At 45.4% G+C, this 21,832-nt stretch overlaps 1 protein-coding gene across 5 annotated transcripts; it reads left to right on the top strand.

The window, feature by feature from the left end:
- Nucleotides 1-1,043: 1,043 nt before the first annotated feature.
- On the top strand, nt 1,044-21,411 carry LOC121672332 (LIM domain and actin-binding protein 1-like). 5 transcript variants are annotated; one of them, XM_042044947.1, is made up of 10 exons: nt 1,044-1,145; nt 3,108-3,153; nt 5,132-5,530; nt 9,779-9,887; nt 10,918-11,078; nt 13,364-13,468; nt 15,394-15,451; nt 15,730-15,842; nt 18,724-18,857; nt 19,234-21,411. In XM_042044947.1, the coding sequence occupies exons 1-10, from the start codon at nt 1,060-1,062 to the stop codon at nt 20,234-20,236; spliced, it is 2,214 nt and encodes a 737-aa protein (XP_041900881.1). In that variant the 5' UTR covers nt 1,044-1,059; the 3' UTR covers nt 20,237-21,411. The 5 variants fall into 5 exon arrangements, with proteins under 5 accessions (XP_041900881.1, XP_041900880.1, XP_041900878.1 ...); XM_042044946.1 differs by having other exon boundaries at nt 9,776-9,887; XM_042044944.1 differs by having other exon boundaries at nt 9,749-9,887.
- Nucleotides 21,412-21,832: the final 421 nt, after the last annotated feature.

The following is a 21,832-nucleotide window of genomic DNA, read 5'->3' as shown; positions in this document are numbered from 1 at the left end:
ACACCACGTTGTCTGAGGGGGTTTCTGTTTATGTGTGACCAGTTGTTTGGCAGACCTGGACTCAGACTGGATCCAGAGTTCCGTGACTCTGCAAATCCGTTAAAGGTATTAATGGAAAATACAAGGAAGAGCTCAGCCTGCCTGGAGTTGGAATTGCAGGGTCAGTTCGTGCCCTTGCCACAGGCATTGTGTGACATGGGACTAGGGATAAAAGAAAAGAGGAAAAAAGGAAAGGCGTTGCCCTACAGGCTTTATTTTTGTCTTATCAGAGAACTCTTTAAATTAATCTCCCCTCCTTTCCTCCTCCACAAAAGAAAACTATGTAGAAAATAAATCTCATATAGTCTTGTTGGCTTCTGTGGTGAAAAGCTGGACAAAATCTCTTCCCATTTCCAGCAGGATGGGGTGGTTGGAGTTGTTCTTTAGGTAATTAATACTATTAACTGATATTATGGTAACTACTGCAACAGGAGGGGCACAGCTGCCTCCATGAACATGAGACTTGTTTGAGCTCACAGAGGAAACGCTGCTGTGCTGAGACCGAACACAAGAGTGAATGAAAAATGTTTGTATAGTAATTACATCCTCTTAAGTTTCGTAACTCAAACCGTCTTACATAAATGCCAGCACATTTGGTTTGAAACTGGAACAAGTGAGGGCACTTTGGGGCTTCTGGAGCTTGTGTGTGTGTGTGACATAGCAGTGTCACTCTGGTATCCTCCATGTCCACAGCTTCCGTGTCACTCTGCCGGCTCCCACTGCTCTCACCCCCCCCAGCATTGTGCCTGTGGCTTTATCAGGGCACCATCTCAATGGCATTTGCAGAGGAAATTATAACTGTCATCTGCTGCCTTTTTAAAGTCAGTTGATGGACGAGATCCTGAGGGGTTAGGATTGGTGGCACTGGGATGCTGGAGCACCTGAATAGGGACGCAGGAGCAAATCACTTTGTGAAACTTCTTTTCTGCTCCCAGTTCCTACTGCTGACACTATTCCTTCCTCCTGAGCAGGGGTTTGGGAGATAAGATGGAGCCTTCCCCATTCAATAGAAGGCAATGGATGTCCCAGTCCTTGAAAATCACTGCAAAAGAGCTTTCCCTGGTCAACAAGAACAAGTCCTCGGCCCTCGCAGAGAGGTTCTCCAAGTAAGTGCTGTGGGGCCGGGGAGCACCAGCTGTGTGTGTAGGTGACAGCTGGTACCTTGGGCAGGGACTGCTGTGCTCGCAGTTGCTGTGCCCTGCACAGACACACCAACAATCCCACCCTGTGCATCCCTGGGAGCGGTGAGCAAATGCTTCTGGAGCTCTGGCAGCCTTGGGACTCCGACCATTCCCTGAGAAACCTTTTCAGTGCCTGACCAGTCTCTGGGGGAAGAACCTTTTCCTGATTTCCAGCCTAAACCTCTCCTGACGTAGGTAGAAAAGGAATATTAAGCTTCCCTTTTCTCTGAGAGACAGATAAAGGGTTACACTCAAACTATAAATATTGTATACCCTGAGAAAGCTGAGTGGCAGTAACCAATGCATTTCCTGGAAAGGCTTTTATTTCCTTAAGGAATTATGTAGGCTACAGCTGGGGTTTTCAATGGGATTTGGGCAATTGAGTCTCCGAGGCTCTTGCATTAATAGTTTAACAAAGTTTTGGGGTATTTGGATCTTGAGTGTGGGGCAAACGTTATGGAATCTGTAGGAGTGGGATAGTTACACACCCACAGCTCCAGAGTTCTTCTCTGGCCCAGGGAGAAGCTGTTTGCTGTCACCACCTTGTTAAGGTAATTTATTCACTCGCTGAAGCTTGATTACAGAACCTGGTCATCTTGCTAAATGTTGATAATCCCTTGAAAAAGGCTTACTGGAAGTAATCCAAACTGCTATTCCTTAATCAAGTAGCGTCCCTCTACATAGGTGGGGTCAGTTCCTTGGAAAAAACAGTCCTGCTCTCTGGCTTTGCCGCCCTGATGCCTGCAGGGAAGAGTGTGACTTTTTAAAATGACGTTAATTAAATATTCATATGTGAAAGCATTTTTGTCCATCCCATGTAATGAGTTTTGTCAGGTCAGAGACACAAAAGGCAACAGCAGAGACTCAAAAAGTGCCCCATGCTGGGCTGACTCACAGAGTGAGGGCTGGGACTCCTCATCGTCATTTTCCAGGTGCTACTTGACTTTCATCTGTGTTCCTCTTTGTTTCTTCTTCCAGTAGTGATCCCTCTTCCTCCAGCATCACTGTCTCAGCACGTTGTGTTCAAATTCGGACCCTTTATAGTGCAGAGATGTGGGTTAGTGTGTTTGCATGGATTAAAGAGGAGCTTACGCTCAGAGAGCAGCAACAGCCTGTAACACACTCACTGTTGTGTCAAAAGCAGAATTCCACAGATAAGGAAAACAGAAACACCCTTTGCCCAAGCAGATGCTGGGCTCCTTCTCTCTGAAAGGCAGAGCTCTCCTTAAAATGGCAACATTTGTCACTAATTTTCATATTTCAAAGGCCAAGTGCAATCATCTTGCACAGTGAGGACTGTGCAGGGACTTGCACCCAGCACAGTGCAGGTTGCTGGGAGCTTCCTTCAGCTCCTTAAAGGACTTTGATTCATGATCCAGGGTGGCTTATCTCCAGAGGGCTGTGATTACCCATCCCGCTGCCGCGATGGCTCAGCTGCCCAGGAGGCAAGTGCTGAATGGGGGCAGTTCCCAGCCCGCAGAGTAAAATCCCCTGGCACTTATGGAGATTTTCGGCGTATGCCAAGCTGGAATTTGTTCTGGTTCAGCAGCTGCTCTATAAAGAGCTGAGTTATTCTTGCAAGGGGGCACAGCAGACAGCTGGGTGGCGGAAACAATGCAGCTATTCCAAGGTAAACTGTCTCTATTTGGGGATCAGAGTGCTTAGGGAATGAAAAATATGAATGCACGTTATTATTGTAAACTGGATGACTGAAAATGTGTCTGTCACTTGGCTTTGTGTTATTTGCTGCTGTTGGTCCAGCCTCTAGTTTTAGTTGAGGGGAGTGCACAGAACCCTTGGTGGGGGAAGAAAAATCTCAGCTGTCTTCAGGAGCATTCAGTATTTTGGTTAAAACTTGGGTTTTGTTTGTTTTTCACTCTCTCAAAGGTATCAGAAAGCTGCTGAAGAAGCCGCTGCTGAGAAGAAGAGAAGTGTAAGTGTTTTGTATAAGTGTTTGTTTCCTTGGGAATAAACACAGCCTGCGATCAGGATGGATCACGCATGAATATTGCTGTGACAGTTGATTTTTGGAATATCAAAATTGCTGCTGTGTGTCCTACAGAAAACCTGGCTTAGATGTAGGGTTTGCTTTTGCTTCATGGTCCATGCTTTTTCCCAATGTGGAGGAAAGGAAAGGAAGTCAAGTTTCTTGCCCAAAGCTGTGTTGAATCACCAATTCTCTCCTAAGCAAAAGGCAAAATGAGTTAACCACAAGCCAGGAATACCCACCTCCTGTTCTTAGCTGGAGGCACTTGTGTGGTGCCTCTCCCTTTCTTAACTAAATTTAAAAGTGCTTAAAAGGAGCCTCCAAGCCTCCCTGAAATCCAATGTGTCTTTGAGAGCTGTAGGATCTTCTCTGAAGTGACTTCCAGGGCTGTAAATGCCCCTGGATGAGGCAGCACCAACTTTTTGGCTCTGTTACAGCCCCACATTCCTTCCTGTAAACTCCATTGCACTTAGGTGTTCAGGGGTCAGGGAACCTTGGCTGACATATCAGGCATGAAGGTTGCAGGGCTTTGTCCTGGTCCTCGGGGTAATTTGTATTTTAAAGCACTGCCAGTATTTTCAGGATCTATAGGAAAGATTTGCTGCCTTGATTTCTTTAATGCTTGGGGAGCCACTCTTTGCTGTTTGGGATGTAGGTGAGATAAAATAAGCATTCTAAAAATTACTTTTCAGTCTTAAATTTTCTTCATTGCTTGTGCTTGTGTCTGTCAATCTTCCTGTGATCAGGGAACAGGCAAGTCTCACGCAGGAGGGACTTGTGTTAGGAAGCATGCTGGGATTCCAGAGGTGTTCCCGCAGGAACGTGCCACACAATTTCCAGTATTTCTGTTCCATTACAACACTTCCCTTATAATTTTAATACTTTCTTTTCAGTAGTCAGCAAACACGCTGATTTTTTTTTTTTTTTGAAGTGTTGGTGGATTCAAGTCAATTTGCAAAGCAGCGTTCAAAATGTGACCAGAAGAGTAATAGGGTGAGAGACTTAAATCCTAATATAGCCGCTAATCCCAGTTAATTCCTGTAAGCCTGGCAGCCCTGCTCCACTTGCAATGAGTTTGGAGTGGTCTCCGTAAGGGAGAGACAGGAAACATGCAATGGTGGCAGGTATTGGATTGGAATGGCTCAAACAGGGGCTGGGCTGTTGCTCTGGGGAGAGGGAACTGCTGGGGGCAGAGCTGGTCTGGGAAGCAGCTGGATGTGAGGTGATGCTGCTCCGGGCCTTCCCTTGGGGGTGAGGCAGTGCCAGTGACCCGTGTGCGTGTCCCCATCGGTGCTTTCAACGGGCTGAGTGAAATAGAACAAAAATCCCAGCAAGTTATTGGTTATTTTTAAACTGGAGCAGAAGGATGTTTGTTGTGAGTGCTTGGCTTGAGCTTTGGCTGTGTGGTGTAAAATCCTGGGCAGGTCTCTGGGAGCTGAAGTGTTGCTGTTACCCGAGAGCAGGAGCAGGTAACTCCAAGGATTTAGTGGTTTCTGGGAGCTAATTTGTAGCTTTTGGAAGGCCTGATGGCTGTTGTCTTCTGAAGACACTGCAGCATTTGGTACACCAGCCTCTCCTATGGCCGCCTGTGCTCCTGTTTCCTTGTTCTGGGACTGGAGGCCCTCCTTGTGTGGATTTGAGTCCCATTTCCTTCATGTGTGGATTCAGGTCTTTTGTGTGGCATTTAACTCCTGGGGTTTGACTCCCTTTTGCCTTATAAGGCCATTCCTGTTTGCTCACTTCCTGCCTTACTCCTGACTTTTCTCTTCTCCCCCCTCCTTCCTTCCCTATCCTGGATGCTTTCTCCATGTGGCACAGCTGTAACTATTCACAGCTGGCCGGGAGCGGGGATCGGTGCTGAGCTTCCTCCTGCATGGAAAGGAAGTGCTTTGGAGAGCTGGAATTAACTCCTTGTTCCTTGCAGAACACAGAAAACCTGCCCGCTCACTTTACGAGGGGGAATCTGAGCGTGCTGAAGAAGAAGTGGGAGAATCCGGTGCTGGGAGCGGAGTCTGGGAAGGAAACGGTCCGGAGCAGCTGCGCTGAGGTGAGGCACAAGGTCGGGACCAGCCGCACCCCTTCGCCACCCCCGGGGGCTGGAGCTGCCTCTGGCCAGGCGCAGTGTCCCGCTGCTGACAGCACAGAGCCCCACATCCACTCACGGGAGAGCGGCAGCATGGAAAACTGTGTGAGAGAGCCCCGTGAAATGGAAAAGCCCGAAGCCAGCGAGAGGTCGGAGTCTCCGGGGAGGATCGAGAAGTACAACGTGCCCCTGACCAAGCTCAAGATGATGTTCGAGAAGGGTGAAGCCCCTCAGGCCAAGGTAAGGATCTGTCCCTCCAAATCTTGGAGAAGCTAAAGCTGCTGCCTCCGCGGCATCAGGAAAATCCCGGGAGGGAGTGGCTCCAACTATTGACTCTGCAAATATTGTGTTCATTGTTTTAGTGAAAGCAGAGCATCGTGGTGTTAGTAACTTACTCGAGCCACACAAATATGTGCAGGGTGCTCGGAGTTGTGGCAGCTTGTGATTACTCGTTGGAGTAAAGTGAATTTGCTTTTGATAGGGTTCAGTGGAAGAGGGGAAAATAAGTGTGGAATTTATTAAGTTTTGTAAAGTGAGTTGGGATTGTTTGTGTCTCGTGAGAAGATTACAATGAGTTATGAAAATGTGAATTGCACAAAATACATATGTAGATATTTATGTACTTTTTAATATATAAAAGAGTAAGTAACTGTTTGAAGTGAGCTCAGCAATCAGGACTGTTGCAGTTGAGATGAAGCACTAAGGAGTGAGAGTTTTTGATATCTGTATCAGTATGAGTCGCACAAGCTCACACATACACACAGTGAAATACTCCCATCCTTTCCTTGCTCTTCCCTCATCTTTGTATCTTACAAAATATTTCTTATCGGGGAAAAAAAAAAAATCCTCACTGGGGGAAGACGAAGCCGAGATGGCCAGAGCAGCTCCTGCCCTCACTAGTTTTGACTTGCAAATGCTCAGGGCTCGCATTTTTCTTCCAACTGCTCATGAAATCTGATCCCGCATGTGGACTGCAGCCGGCGTGTCCCGGGGGGAATTGCTTAACTCCAAAATGAGTTGCATATGCTGGGGACTTGCAACACAGTCCCGAGGCCTCGATGCTGGTGGATTTTCCAGTTTTCTCATAGTTTCCTCTCCTCCTGGCTTTGTTTTACTGCGGGTGGTTTTCTTGCAGTATTGACTAAAACAAACACATTTTGGACAAAAGTTGTTTTAATATGTAACAATTTAGGGCTCAGAGGAGCAGCTCGGTGTTAAAGGGAATTTTGGGTCTGTGTGAAGTCATTTCACAACTTGAATTTTTGGAGTCTTTGTCATGATATGAGACCTTCGCTGAACTCTTGCTGTAGGATTAATCACTCAGGATTCTCCAGGAGTTCTGCAGATGGGCTTCGAGTAACTTTATCTCAGCCTGGGGAATAAATTGTTTTGGAGCTGAGTGAATCTGAAACCGATAGTTTGTCAAGTTTAGCAATTCAAACACTGTTGAAAACCAACTAAACGCAGTAAACACCATCCAGGAGGCACAAAACTGGTCGGGTTCGGTTCAGAATTCCTATTCCAAGTTAATCTGTTACCCTTACTGCAGAAGGGAAAAGGAACGTTCTGAAGTTTAGATGTGTGGGGGAGAGGGGGCGTGTTTGGAATTCAATTCTCGTTCTGGGAATTGATCTGTGGATGGGAGGATGGTGTCAGTCAGTACAGTGGAGGGAGCTGGACGCTGTGGGGACCCAGGTGTGGCTCAGTGAGGTGGGAGCCACGACAGCTCTGCAGCTCTGCAGTTGCCTCTCCCACTTATTTCCTGTGCTTTTTCCTGAGTGAGGCTTCGTGGAACCGTTTTGGTGGAAAATTCCTTTCTATCATTGAGTCCAACTGTAAATTCAGCTGAGAGATGGCAGTTTTCCTTGGACTTTACTGAAGACTTAATGTGTTGGTGCTGTCAGAGCTTTGCTGGCAAAACCTATGTGTGAACTAAGCAGCACCACGGCTGGAAGCTCGTGGCAGTGCTGATAAATCAATTTTCATGGTTGCTGGGCAGGTCTGGGGCAGGGATCCAGGTTAGAGCCTGGATTTCCTGATTCCATCTCCCACTCCAAACAAACCTACTCTCATTTTCAGAATTACAGGTAAAATCCCATCATTTATTCATTTATTCACTCAAATCTTGCTCTGTCTTCTGCAATAGATAGGAGGCAGATCTTCTTTTATTGCATTTTCATGGAAACAAACTGCCCTAATCCCATTAGGGGCAGGCACAGCAGCCTGGATTGCTCAGTGCTAAGCAAAGACTGGAACTGATAAAAGACCTGATGTCCAAAGGATTCTTCCTGTAAGTGATAGTGAAAGCACATCCGAGGGGGAGGAGAATCAGATCTGCAACACTTCTGAAAAAGTTGTCTCCAGGCTGGTTTGTGCTTTTCCTTTAAGGCAAAACCTGGCTGTGGCGTGTAGGTGACCTCGTGGCAGGGTCATGTCTGACACAGATGGTTTGTAATGAAATAGGTGTAACTTTGATTTGGGTTTTTGCCCAGCTCTGTGCCCCAGGCAAAGCTTTACCTGTGCTCCTGGTGCTCCTGCACTTGCCCAAGTCTGAGAACTTGGAGCTTTCCATAAACGGGGAATATTTTATCTCATTTCCAAAGCAGCAGAAACTGTGCCCTGGGAATTGTGGCCCAGCCAAAGAGTGACAAACCCCTGGGGGGCTTCGTCCATGTGAGAGGAGTTACCCTCCACAAGCCATGATCCTGCTGATTCCCTGCAGTTGGTCAGTCCATCAGATGTGGTGGGGAAAGTCCCTCATCTTCCCCTCTGTTAAACATTTTTTTTTCTTTTACTCTGCTTTTTTCCTCCCCCCAAGATAAAACTGTTGATACAAAACCTACACATATTTGTAGGATATTTGTAGATTTACTGAATGTGTTTGTAGGTTTACTGAAATATCCCTGGCCTCTAAAGCTTTTGTGTTCTGGTAGTTGGGATTTTTACTCTCTGTGTTCTGCAGCTCACCCACAGAAGGGCTCTTCAGGTGAGGTTGTGACACCTGTGGATGTGAGGTGGCAAAGGGCAGGAGGAGGAGCTGGCAGGGCTCTGGAGTGGTGCAGCTGGAGCACTCCTTATCTCTCGAGCTGCTTCTGCTGATTGAGCTTTTCCTGCTGGACCCTTTGGACCCCGAATTTCTGAGCTGCAAGAGCCCCAGACTCGTGGGTTCAGGGTGATGTTAAAGGGGACATTGGCTGAATAAGGATCATCTAAGAATAGTTTTCACAGAATGAAAGTCCTCTGCAAGTCTTTACAAGTGTGCAGGCACTCCCAGACCTGAGCCTATTGGTCAGTGCAAGACTTGTCAGAGCTAAAGCTCTTTTCCAGTAAGAAAAGTTACCAAAGTCTTAAACCACAGAAATAGAAACTGTTTCCCGTGCTAATGGAAAAAGAGGTCTTCCAGCTGCATTTTCCTTTCCTGGTGAAGTTGCTGTTTGTATGGAAAGCAGCCTGATTTTTCACAGTGATTATCTTACACTGCAGTTCTGTGAAAATAAAACTTTGGAATTTCCTTCAGTTTGGTGACCAGCAAATAAGAAAATCTGGGGGGAAATGTGTGGTTGGAGCATCTTGCCAAACCTGTCTTTTTCTCTACACTAGCCTCAATCTGAATTTCCATCTGTGATTTAACTCTTCCTAGAGAGGAAACAAAGGTCCAGCACCTTCTAGGATTTTATAGGTTGACTTTCAGCTGTGAGTACATCCTATCTTGATGGAGTCCAGTTTAACCCTGTGCTCACAAACTTTTATCAAAGCTGTGGAAATTTCTTTTTGCGCTTTCTTTTATTGAGATTTAGATTCTGAGGAGCTGGTCTCAACAAATAAGAATAAAATCTGGTTGAAGCAGCCAGAGCATCTGTGTGGTGCTACAGGACACCCTGTCCAGCTCTGCAGCAGAGAGTGATTATCCTGGGGATCCGAGAATATTTATCTCTAACACTCTCCTGCTTAAGCTTCAGCCTTATCAGACCTAATTAGGGAATTATTTGGTACCAAATGCATGAACTATCCAAATCAAAACAAGTATCTCTAGATAACTTTTATTACAAAACTATGAATTCCTTTTTCCATGGCTGAAAATGAATGCAGATTTCGGATAAGTGGTTCCTTGCATCCTTCTTCTGATTTTAAATTGTCATACAATGACCGTGACTATTGGCTTCAACAGAAATTGCACAAAATGTAAAAATCTAGACTGAAGTTTTGTATATGCAGTGGGAACAACTTAAAAATCTGATCTTTGTGGTCCTTTTCAACCAAGACAACTGCCAAAGGGCACCAACTGACCTCTCTAAGAAAGTGTTTTCCAGGTGACAGAGGGTCAGGTACTCTGTGATCAAACTTTATATTGGTTAAATAAGATGTCACCTGCTAGACTTGTTTATTCCAGTAAAGCAGATTTGCTAGTGACACCTGTGCCTCTTAAGGGATTACCCACAGCAATCCCTGTGTGTCCAGGCAGCTGATGGGAGGGTGTGTCCCCAGCAGGGCCCCCGGGAGCCACGGAGGGCAGCCTTGGGCAGGAGGATTTCAGAGAACAGCCTCTCCTCAGAGGACTGCGATGCCGCCCAAGGAGAGAGGAGCCACAGCACAGCAGGTCAGGAAACCTCGGGGCTGGGGCTTGGCTGGGTTGGTTTGGTTTTTGTTTATGAGATAAATCTACTTTATACAACACAATAGAAATTTTCCTGGAGGTGGCCAAGGAACAACTGGACATGGCACTCAGTGCTCTGGTCTGGATGACAAGGTGGGGATCAGTCAGAGGTTGGACTCACTGGTCTTGGAGGGTTTTTCCAATCTCAAGGATTCTATGAAATAACTTTTGCCTTTCCAAAATGGAAGGAAGTGCAGCCACCTTCCAGCTGCAACGGCCACCAGCATGCCATTTAATGAGTGAAGCCTTGCTGGGAGTTTTAAACCATTCCACTCTGAAGCATGGGAAACCAAGGCACAGGGAATAACCAACAAGTTAAGGAATGCAACCCATTCTTTCCCTGTGTCTCAATCCTAGAACTACTTTGAATAGTCAAGCTAATTTAGGAAGCAGTGAACAGACAGTCAATGTTCCTTCTTCCTCCTTGCTTCAGTCCTCATCCCTCCTACCCTGGCCAGGCACAGGGAGCTACTGTGAGCTTTGACTTAAACAAAATTATGTATTTTTATCTGTTTGGAGACCTTTTTCTAGCAAACCATTTGCAGTCTTTTGGGGTTTCAAGGAATAGCTGATATTATAAATACTCATAGAACATCCTAAATTGGAAAGGACCCACAAGGATCATCCAGCCCAACTCCTGGCCCTGTACAGGACACCCCAACAATCCCACCCTGTGCCTGAGAGCATTGTTCAAATTCTCCTGGAGCTCTGGCAGCCTTGGGGCCGTGACCATTCCTGGGGAGCCTTTTCAGTGCCCAACTCCCCTCAGGGGGAAGAACCTTTTCCTGATATCCAACCTAACCCTTCCCTGACACATCTCCAGCCGTTCCCTTGGCTCTCACTCCTTACTGATACACGCTGTGTCCTCACTGGCATGATCCTGGAGAGAATGGCAATGTTTCTTCTCCCCAAGAAGGATCTTGGTAAGTGCTCTGAGAATTATCCATTATTCATGTTTGGTTTTTTTTACCAGGATATCTTGTAGAGACCAGTCCAGGAGTCAGCCCAGACAAAGCAGAGACCAGGAGGAACCTGGACATGCCCCGTTTATCTGAGACGTCAATAAAGGACAGGCTGGCCAAGTACCAGGCAGCTGTGTCTAAGCAGGGCAGTTCCTCAGGCATCATTCCCATGGTAAGTCTTGGCTTGTGTGGAAGTGAATTTTTGTCCCAGCCTGAGACTGAAAAGATGATCTTATGGAAAGCAGGCTGCTTGAGGGTAATGCTGTTTTTTTGGAAAACAATTCTGTGCCCATAGGAGTAATTTCTTATGAAGAGTTGTCTCTACATACTGCAGGAAGAAATAAGTATATTTGCATCTTCCTGGAATAATGTTGAAAGTTTTCCAAGGGATTAATTGCTGGCACCCTGACCGAAGTCCTTCTGAAGCATAGTTGACGTTCTTTTTCTTTCTGAGTGTCTGTAGCTCTCTGCATGTTTCTTGGTTTTGCTTAAAAAAGAAAACTCAACTCAATTCCATGTTTTCCATGAGCTCTAAGCTGTGGGAAACTGAGGCACGGCAAGATGAAGTGACTTTGTGTCACACAGCGCTCAGAACTTGGATCTCTTGGCCTGCAGCTTTGGGATCTCCAGTCGCTTCTCCTCACTTTGCTTTTCATCTCCCGTCAGGACTTCTCACCACTCTCTGAATCCAATTAGACTCTTGCAGTGAATGAACCTCTGCCTGTTTTGCAAATATTTGATCAGGAACTGAACAATTAATGAAGTGTTGCAGCTGAGGAGGTTTCAGGAATCTCAGCTTTTGTTAAAAACTGCTTAGGTACATTTGCTGGAAGTTTCTGATACTTTTGCTGAATGGTGGGAACTTATATTGCTCAAGCATTACTTTTATTAACCAGAGTAATAGATTTGAAGAGGAAAGGCCTTTTTAAGCTGGGAAACTTGCCCTGGAAATGAGAGCCCGAAGTGCTGGTTCTCCCTCAGAGGAGCGCCTGCTTCCCAGGAGTCTCTGTAGAGAGCCAAGGGCCTCTTCCCAGCTCGAATGATTCCTGAATTTCATCTCCACGTGGGCCAGATTCTCCAGCTGTGGGAGGAGGGTCAGTAAAACCTTCCCTGCATGAATGGAAAGTCCTTGCAGCCACTGCAACAAATCTGATTAACCTAATTGCCCATTTCTGCCTCCTGGACTCGTTTCCTGATGCCTTTTCCAGTTTGGGGCTCAGAGTGCTGGCTGAGTCACTAAATTCTGTCCTGATGGCAAGAGATTTGCCATTTCTCCAGAGGCTCCTGTTTGCAGCCCCCCCAATGCTCTTGGTTTAGTGTCAGTCCACCCTGATGCTCTCAGGATGCCCCATTTGGGCACAATCTCATCTCATTTTGACCTGGCACTTGGACGAGGGCAGCGTAAGATAGAGCAGACAGGGGCTCCCGTTTGCAGTGCCACTGTTCCAACAGCAGCCCTAACCTTTGGATCTTCTCCTCCCCTGCTAGCAAAGCAACCAGGGCTTTCTTGATATGGAAGTGTGGTGTTTGTGCTGCCCTTCTCACATCTGGGCTACAAAGGAAAGCCAGAATCTGTCTTGGGATCAACTATTTTGGGGCATTGTGGTGTAATAACGCCTGGATTAAAACTGATGCACACTTGGTTCGAGCAGGGGTGAGGAGCAATCAGTGTTGCAAGGGATGCAGGAAGGGGAGGGAAAGGTGCTGGGCAGCAGATACAGAGATCTAAACATGAAAATGCCAACATTCGGTTACAAACCTCTTGGATGTGGTTGGTTTTGTGGAGACTTGTGTCCAAGTGCAGGAAGACACTGGTGCTGGCATGTGGCTCTTCGTCTTTCATGTCATAGAGAAGATGCCTTGTGAAAAGCACGAGGCTTCCAATGATCTTGTGTCCTGTGGCAATGAAAGAAACACGAGGTTTCACTGGATTTTATTGGTTTTAAAGTCTGAAAGATCCTTCTGTGAAAGTCTTAAGTCAGTCTATTAAGAACAAAAATCTCAGGAAAACAGAGTCAGGGTTTTGACTAGAATTGAAGCAAATGTGGGATTTGCTTTTATGTCAAATTGTATTTAGGAATGACACTGTACTTTAGGCAATGCTTGTCTGGAAATACTTGTCATTCCAAGTGAAAAGTTAACATTTCTTGAAAAGGGAGATGTGGATTGAGCAGGGAATATTTAGGAGTTGATTTTAAACAGGAGTTTGGAAGAAAAGGGTTGTTCAGGGAAACGCTGGCATTACCTCCTTAGAGCACAGTAAAATTCTACAGCCCAATCCTGTTCCCTCATTAGAATATGTCACTTAACAAGTGTTTATACATTTTTATGGCCCTTCCTTTAGTTATCACTCCATGTACTCAAAAAACAGTTTTTAAAACATTTCAAGAAAAATAGAAAGCACATATTTTCTTAGGAGAAAAGAACTTGTCACCTTTCCAGTGCTTTGTCCTATAGAGTGAGATTCAAGCCAGTGAGAGTGAACTCAAGAATTACAAATCTGGGCAGAAGGAGAATCTGGCACCAATTGAGGACTCCAATTCCTGTCAGGATGGGGAGAAGGTAAGATGTCCGTTCTGGTGGAGATCAAGGGCTTTGTTTTAAGTGGAACTGGCTGTGGAAGCACAGCTGATACACTGGTTCCGTGTCCCACATGCCATCTGGGAATCGAACATGAGCAGCTGATGCAGATTAGTTACATGCTGCAAAATTCCTGATTTTTTTAAAATTTTTTTTTAGTCTGTCTCTGAATTATAAGCCAGCAAGTGTCTGTGGAAGAGAATGTCTAGAGAAGTTTTCTGGGAGAGTTTTTCTGTATTGGTAGGTTTGTTTTATGGTGGGTTTTTTTATAAATGAAAAAATCCACACCAATTAAAAAAAAAACCCATAAGCAACTTTATATGACCCAAGTAAAAGGAGTTTATCACTGTTTCTTCTGCATTTAGTGGCTAAATTTTAGGGTAACTGGGAATGGCAGTTTGGGTTTGTTCCTGGTTTTGAGCTTCAGCTATAAATTGAGACTCTGTAAACTGGACTCAAGCATTTGTTCCCTGAACTGGGGACAGCAGACGGGATAAAAGTAGCTGAATAATAATTGGGGTACTGTGTATTCCATCCAGGCTGAACACGTGGCAGCTTAATGCCAGGAGAGCTTTTAGAGCTTTTCAGCCTTCCTTGGGCAAGGGGCCAAATCTTTGCTTTCAGCTGTTCCTCAGAGACAGCTGAGCAGCTTCATGTCTGACTGGTGGAGGCTGCTTCCTGCTCCAAGGTGAGTTAATTAAAAGACCACCTGTTAAATCAGAATATCTCCCTGTTGTGAATGGAAGATTTGAATAAAATTTCTTGTATTCAGCTGTAATTGCAGAGTTACTTGTTGAGGTGTCCAGGTGCAACGAGAACCTGAATAGAGCATTGTTTGGGAGCCAGGATTGTCCTTTGGAAGGGATGTGGTGAACTTGGAAATGAGCCTAATTAAAGCTGCTTGTCATTAATGTCAGAAATGGGAATCCTCTGGCAAAAAGGAAACAAAAGACACTTCACTCTGTCATTTTTCACACTGCACCCGTGGCACATTCAGTAGCCAGACGTGTGTGGCTTCAGCAGTCTCAGAACATGTTCATGCTCTGCCCAGGACAGTGGGGTACAGCTCTGTTTTCAGCAGACCAGAGGATGTTAATACGTGTAACTTGCCTCCTCGTTACCTCGTTAATTTACAAATTTCGGTTGCTCGCAACGGACTTTTCAATCATTAAGGTGAATTAGTGATGATTTGCAGTTAATCTTGTTTACAGTACTTTAGTTCCTCAGTGATTAAATAGCAATAGTGCCAAGTTTAATAAGGAGTTATATGTCAAGAGCTTTATCTGTAGCATGTTTTGTTCATGGTTGCACTTGATGATCTTAAAGGTCTTTTCCAAACTAAACAATGCTGTGATTCTGTTTAGTATTTGAAACTGGTTTAGATCCAGTTTCTCCAGTTTTTAATCTTTTTTAATTACTAACTTGTTTGTTTTTTTTTTTTAATTCAGATGTTCTTTTTTATTTTGGGGTTTGTTTTGGTGTTTTGTTTTTTTTTTTCCCAAGAGCACAGTCTCTGCTGAATGTTTAAGTGTCAGAGATTGGTCAAATGTTGGAGGGAGCCATGAGATTTCCAGTAAATATGCTGCTTGGGGTCAAGGGATTTGTAAGAGAGAAAACCTGGGAGGAACCTCAGCAAATCAACCAAGATTTGAGGGTTAATAAAGGTGTACAAAGAAACAGAAATCTGATGTTTGTGTGTGTGAACCCTGTGAGGGTGTCTGCTTTATAGCCAGGACTCTCTTGACCATCAGCTGGAGCCTTTTGTGCCTCAAAAACAAGGAGTCCTTTCCTGAGCCCCTCAGGTCTCTCCCTGTCTCGGTGCTCAAACTGCCTGGTGCCTTCCTGGGGCCATGATTGTTCAGATCTCAGAAGGTCAGAGGTTCTCATTGTCTCATTTTCTCTTGCAGGTTTCTGTAGGTGAGAACAGCTTGTCTTTGCACTCTGGTCTGCTGGAGGATGGCCATGGTGAGCCCTATCAAATGATTAATTAATAAAAACTGTCTTGTACTAAAAATCTGTCCTGTGCCTAACACAGACTTTACAAGAATTGCTTTCCTGTTCAGAAGTTCATTTGCAGCTGTAATTTTAAAACATCTCTAACTCCTGTTGCCCTGATTGAACACTTCTAAATGTAGCTCCCTCACTGTTTAACTTGAACTGATACTCTGGTGGGTCTTGTGAGCATAAGCTGCCCACGGTTTAACGCCATTGTAATTGCCTTTTCTCCCTCCTCTGCTCCTCAGCTGGACAGTCGGAGAGCGAGGCAGAAGCTCAGAAACATGTCAGCTCAAAGCAGCAGAACCTTGGTGCTAAAGCAGCTGGGCAGACAGAGGCCTCCCCACCGAAAGCCGTGAAGGTAACGCAGCTCTTTAGTCTCAAGCACTGGTGAAGGTTAAAACCAACTGTTGTCCCTATTTAATACTGAAAAGCCTAAATGTGCTTAAGCATAAAGGTCTGGCAGTAACTGGATCAATACCTGCTCCATCCTCATCAGAGTGTGATTGTGAGGGCACTTTAATTCGGGGTGGGAAAGCACCTCAGAACGGTCAGGTTTTCCCCACAGACTGGGGGGGGAGTTGCTTGTTGCTGTTACACCCCTGTGACAGAGGGGCTGCTTCTCTTCAGTGTGGCAGAAGGGCTCGAGCAGAGGATGGTCTCAGATGAGGTCCTGGTACTGATCTCCAGAGCTTTTATCAGTCTGGGACTTTGCTTTGCTCCTCTTCCAGCTGTTCCCAAGGTAACTGCAACTGGTAGTAACTTTATAGTGAGGGCACTGTGGTGCCTGACTCCATAAAAATAAGTATGGCTTTCTGACTAATGAGTCTTTGATGTTACAGTTTCTTTAGGGAGCGAAAAAGCAGATGGAGAACTTTGGGACAGGGATGTAGTTGCTAATCTGATTAGATAACAAATGGCAGTGCTGGATGGTTCGGTCAGGCTGTACTTGCTCATCACGTGTGTTGTTTGGGGTTGGGATGCTGATTCCCTCAGCTGCCACACACTTCCTGGCTCACTCCTGAGGAAACAACTGGGCTTTTGTTGTTTTCCCCATCTTTGGGAGGAACAGCCCTGAGCTCGGAGACTGGGGAGATGTGGCTTCCCAGTGTGCCAGGGAAGAAATGCCAGTATGGGAAACTTGAGCTGCCAGTGAGAGTTGTGTGATCCCAGTCTGTGACACACAACCTGCATGTCCTGGTGCTCTCTGCTCTCTCTTGATATTATCAAAACCATTTTAGCCTTTTGCCCAGTTACTGCTTTAGATGCTGCACTGTGAGATAGAAGCTGCTGTTTATTCATGCAAGGTTCCTATTTGTCTCTTCCAGCTTCTGTCTCCTGTTCTTGGTTCCTAACCTCTCCTCCTGCCTTCTGCTTCCCTCCTAATGTGAGCTCAACTCTCAGCTTTCTCTCAAGTCCTTTTTATACTTACTGGGCCTCATCTTCCTCCTGTAGCTCCTATTTGTAGTGTCCTGGAAAGGAATTTCTGTCTCTTCACAGCCCAAAACGCCTCTCCACAGACATAGGGCTCATTGTATGCAAGTAAGTTCCTCTCCTTGGATGGGGATGTGACTGCAGAAGCCCATGCCAGCACTGTTGTGTCACCATGCAAAACCAATGCCATCATTGAGCTCACTGAGCTTTCAGGGAGAAAACGTTTTGATGGGCAAGCAAATTGTTACTGCCTTGCTCCATGTGGCAAGCACAGGTGATCAGATTTTTGTTTGCATCACTAAATCTCTTTTTTTTTGAGATTTCATTTAGTGACTCGAGATTCAGAGTTTAGGCAGCACCTAGAAACTTTGGATTCTTTTTCAAAAGGAATTCCGAATTTTGTTAGTGAAGCTGTCATCACTGGAACTTTAATCTACTGTAACTTCAAGCAATGCCTGGAAACCCTGAAATACATATTAAAATGGAATTAAATTGGCAGCAAACTTTATGGTGGTGACAAAATGACTTGAGCTGGCTCCATCTTCAGCAATCTGCCCTTACACACTGGAACTTTCATTCCTAACCATTGTTTCTAGACTGTTATAAATAAATTTCTGTGATTATGTCTTCCTTTGACCTTCCTGTTTTTTCTTTAGCCATCAGATTTTTCCGTAAAGCTTTTTGTAAGTTTGTAGCAGGTAATTCTTTCCCACGGAAAAGCCATACTATAAGTATGTCTGTGCAGACTTCAGAGTGGAGCCTGGGCTGCTAAATCATTTGTAATCAACATGGAGCCTCAAAATGCCAGTGTTGTGTTATTTAATTTATCCTGTAAAGTGTCCTCCCCATTGGCCAGTGTTAATAGATTTCAAGGAGTAAATGGCATCCAGTGACCTTTTCTCATGGACAATGTTCTTGCTTCCTTGATGCTGTTGAAAAACAAACGTGCGATCTTTGCTGCACAGCAGTGACACTCGACTCCTCAGTGCTCAAGTTTATCCTTGCACTAACCCCTCAGGAAATTCAGTAAGCACATAAGAATTTTAGCTGTTTAACCTCAAAGCTCTGCTCACTTTGAATCTTGAGCAAGTTTGGGGGGCTGCAAGTCCTGAAATCTGAGTGTAGTTTCTTTGGGATAGAGCTGGAATTGTTTACAAGTGAAGTCAGGAGTGTTTCCTGCTGTTGTATCGGTGCTGAGACTATTTCCTCCTCTTTGAGAGGAAAGATTTAACAAAAATGGATAATTTCAAACCACTGAGCAGCCTGTTTCACCCCTTTCCTCTCCCACCCTGCACTTTTTGAGGCTATTTCAGTTCTTCTGGTGGACAGTGTCCCTGGCCGTAGCAGGGGATTGGAACTAGATGACCTTCAAGGTCCTTTCCAACCCAAACCATTTCGAGATTCTCTTTTTCTGCACGGTTTTTATTATTTTGGTATGTCTCACACTGACTGTAATCAACTGGAATGTTTCATCAATCTCCTATCAATAAAAACTGGGGCTGCAGGAACGAGACAGCTTTGGGGAACTGGCTCAGTTTTAGTGCTCTCATTGTTCTTTCCCAACCATTGCTCAGCATGTGATGCTTCAGCTGTGGGATTCACTGGGGTGAAATCTTGGCTCCCTGTCAAGCCACAGCAATCCCATGGGCCTGTCATAGCTTCTTGCTGCCCACCAGACCCCGCTGCACCATAATTAGAGAGTGACTCTCTGCAGTTCTTGAGAGCTCAGGAAGCTGTGCATGAACTCTTGCCAAGTCCTCAGCAGTTGATGTGTTTTCCCGTTAACAAACTTTCTCTTCCCCCTGTAGAAATTCCAGTTGCCAATGAAGGAAACCTGTGTTGGGTGTCAGAAGACCGTGTACCCCATGGAAAGGCTCTTTGCCAACCAGCAGGTGTTTCACATCAGCTGCTTCCGCTGTTCCTATTGCAACAGCAAACTCAGGTACGTGCACTGCTCCCTTGGCTGCCCTCTGGGAAGTGTATTTTCCTCTCGCAGCTGAGGAAGGTGCTGCTCAGGCCTAGCTGAGCTGGAAGTCACCATAATCCAGTGATTTGTGCAGGAGTGTAGGAGAGGTAACGCAGGCCTAGTTCTGCCAGTGCCTGGTGCACTTGATGCCATTTTTAAACTCTTAATGTAATTTTATGTGGGGAAAAATATAATGTCCGGCTTTACAAAGAATTCCTAGAAAGAGCCATACAAACCCTGCGGGCTGTAATGTGTGGAAGACTGAAATTGAATCTCTTCTGTAACACAACTAAAATAGACACCCGTGTCAGTGGCCCTGAGCTCTAACGTTTGATCTGTGTTTCCTGAACAGCCTCGGGACGTACGCGTCTCTGCGTGGGAACATCTACTGCAAGCCTCACTTCAATCAGCTCTTCAAGTCCAAAGGCAATTACGATGAGGGCTTTGGACACAAACAGCATAAGGAATTGTGGGCAGGTAAAGCTGAATGTGAAGAATCCCCGGAGAAAACCGTCCATGGTGTAAATGCACCAGAAACTCCACAAAGCCCAGGAGTAGAGGATGCCCCGATTGCAAAAGTGGGAGTTCTGGCAGCAAGTATGGAAGCAAAAGCTTCAGCTGTTCCTGAAAGAGAAGAAAGACCAGCAGAAACAAAAAAGCTCAGGATTGCCTGGCCACCTCCATCTGACCAAAGTATCCAAGGAAGTGCCTTAGATGAGGGCATCAAAGTACTTAAACCCAAGTGGCCTCCAGAAGAAGAGATTTCCAAGCCAGATGTGCAGGAGGATGTGGATCTGGATCTCAAAAAGTTAAGAAGATCTTCCTCGCTGAAGGAGCGAAGTCGCCCCTTTACTGTCGCAGCCTCATTTAGAACAATATCTGTTAAAGGCCATAAAACAGAGAATTCACTGTCTCCTTCTAAGGCAGAGAGAGATACCTTGAAAAGGAGTGAGGAACTGGAGAGAGAGGTTGTCATAGAGAAAAAGCAAAAGGAAAAGAAGGTTGAGCATAGGAACATCCAGGATGTTGGGGAGAAAAATGTGGAGGAAGAACGGGAATTGTCTGGTGTCAAAACAGTAGAGCATAACGTTGTAGAGAATGGCCAGGTGAATGCAGACACAGATGAGGAAGAACATGCTACGGAGGAGCCAGAAATTCCAAAGGAAGAACTCCTTGAACCAAATTCTCCTAAACATTCCAGCTTAGCCAATGTTGTGACTGCTAAGGAATCATGTCCAAACCAGAATCGCAAATCCCAAGACGTTGGGTTTTGGGAGGGTGAAGACGTGGAAGATCTATCTGTGGAAGAACAGATCAAAAGGAATCGCTACTATGAAGATGATGATGAAGAATAAACTGGCCTTTTACTAGAAAACTCGCTGCAAGGTGCTGGGCCTTTTGAAATGGGTATTTTTAGCTTTAACGAACAGCTCTCCTGGATGAAGTGATGCTGCACTGCACATCGGCGTTAAGGGAATCTGCGTACAAATTATCTCAGCTAGAAAACTCTGGAAGCCTGCAAATTCTTTAGGTGCATGGAACAAGCGTCTGGCTGTGGGATGGCTTCAGCAGGTAGTGTCTGTCCCCAGCACGAGAACAGAGCTGTTCTCTGCTGTCTTATCCCTTTGAGCTTCAATAGGTATTTCACTAACAATTTATGGAATTCCACTGCACTTGCCGTGGTGGTGTGGGACAGGGCCTCTGGAACACACCACCTGTAACCACTACAAATGCTACTGCAGTGCTTAGGGACCAACTTCAAAGGGACTTCCTGGCCTGCTTTAAAATGGTCACTTAATGCACTTTAATACATGGAAAGGGCACAACTGGGCTTTTTTTTTAATAATAAAAACATTTCTGTGTGTAGTGTCCAACAACTAAAGCATCCTACACTGAGTGCAATGTGAATTTCTGTCTCAAACCTGCCTGTGATCGGTTGAGGAGTCCCTGCACAACTGGAATGGTGCCCGTTGCTGGACCATGTGTATTTCAGTGCTTTCCCAGGAGCTGTGCTGGCTGCCAGGTCTCTGCAAAAGACAAGTGAACGCTTTGGAGCAGCCCGCAGGGCATTACTTCTGCATTTCACACGCATTTGAAGTGGAGTTTTTTGTTCATTTTGTTTTTGTTGTCATTTCTTTTTTTACTTGGAGTTCTTAATCATCATTTAAAACTGCAGATAAGATTCTTAAGGCCTTTTGACAACTCTGAAATCCTAGTTGTATCAAGCTGCCATAAATCTTTTCCTTACAGCTGTGAAATTGTGCTGCATTGCAAAAATCTCTGGAATCAGTGACACTTTTCCAATTGCCAGTGTTGAAGATTAGAACATTTTTTAATTTGACTTCATTATTTTACAAATAATAAAATCTTGAATGGGGGGAGGAGGCCCTTTTTTTTTATTAGCTTTTATTTGTACTGTATTCTCAAGAGAATTAGATCTTAACAATTCTTGAGGTGTAAAATATTCTGCTTTCTTAACAGTTCTGCTAACGACAAAACCTTCAATAAAGTTTGGTCGTTTCCACTATAATTGAAGTCTGCATTCATCTTGTTGCACAAAGAGGCAGTGTTTAAAGAATTGTCATGAAATCATGGGATGGTTTGGGTTGAGGGGGACCTTAAACCTCATCTTCTTCCACCCCCTGCCGTGGCAAGGACACCTTCCACTAGACCTGGTTGCTCCAAGCCCTGTCCAACCTGGCCTTGGGCACTTCCAGGGATCCAGGGCATCCTCTGGGAAATGCATCCCAATGACCTACCACCCTCCCAGGGAGGAATTCTTTCCCAATATCCCATCCATCCCTGCCCTCTGGCAGTTTGAAGCCATTACCCCTTGTCCTGGCACTCCAGGCCCGTGTAAAAGGTCTCTCTCCATCTTTCCTGCAGCTCCTTCAGGCACTGGATGGCCACAATTAGATTCCCCCCAAAGCTTCTCTTCTCCAGCCTGGAGG

Source organism: Corvus kubaryi, unplaced genomic scaffold (genome assembly GCF_017639235.1).
Source record: "Corvus kubaryi isolate FWS band 111438036 unplaced genomic scaffold, C.kubaryi_AGA036_p1.0 50141, whole genome shotgun sequence".
NCBI lineage: Eukaryota > Metazoa > Chordata > Aves > Passeriformes > Corvidae > Corvus > Corvus kubaryi.
This window is presented reverse-complemented; position numbering and strand designations above follow the sequence as displayed.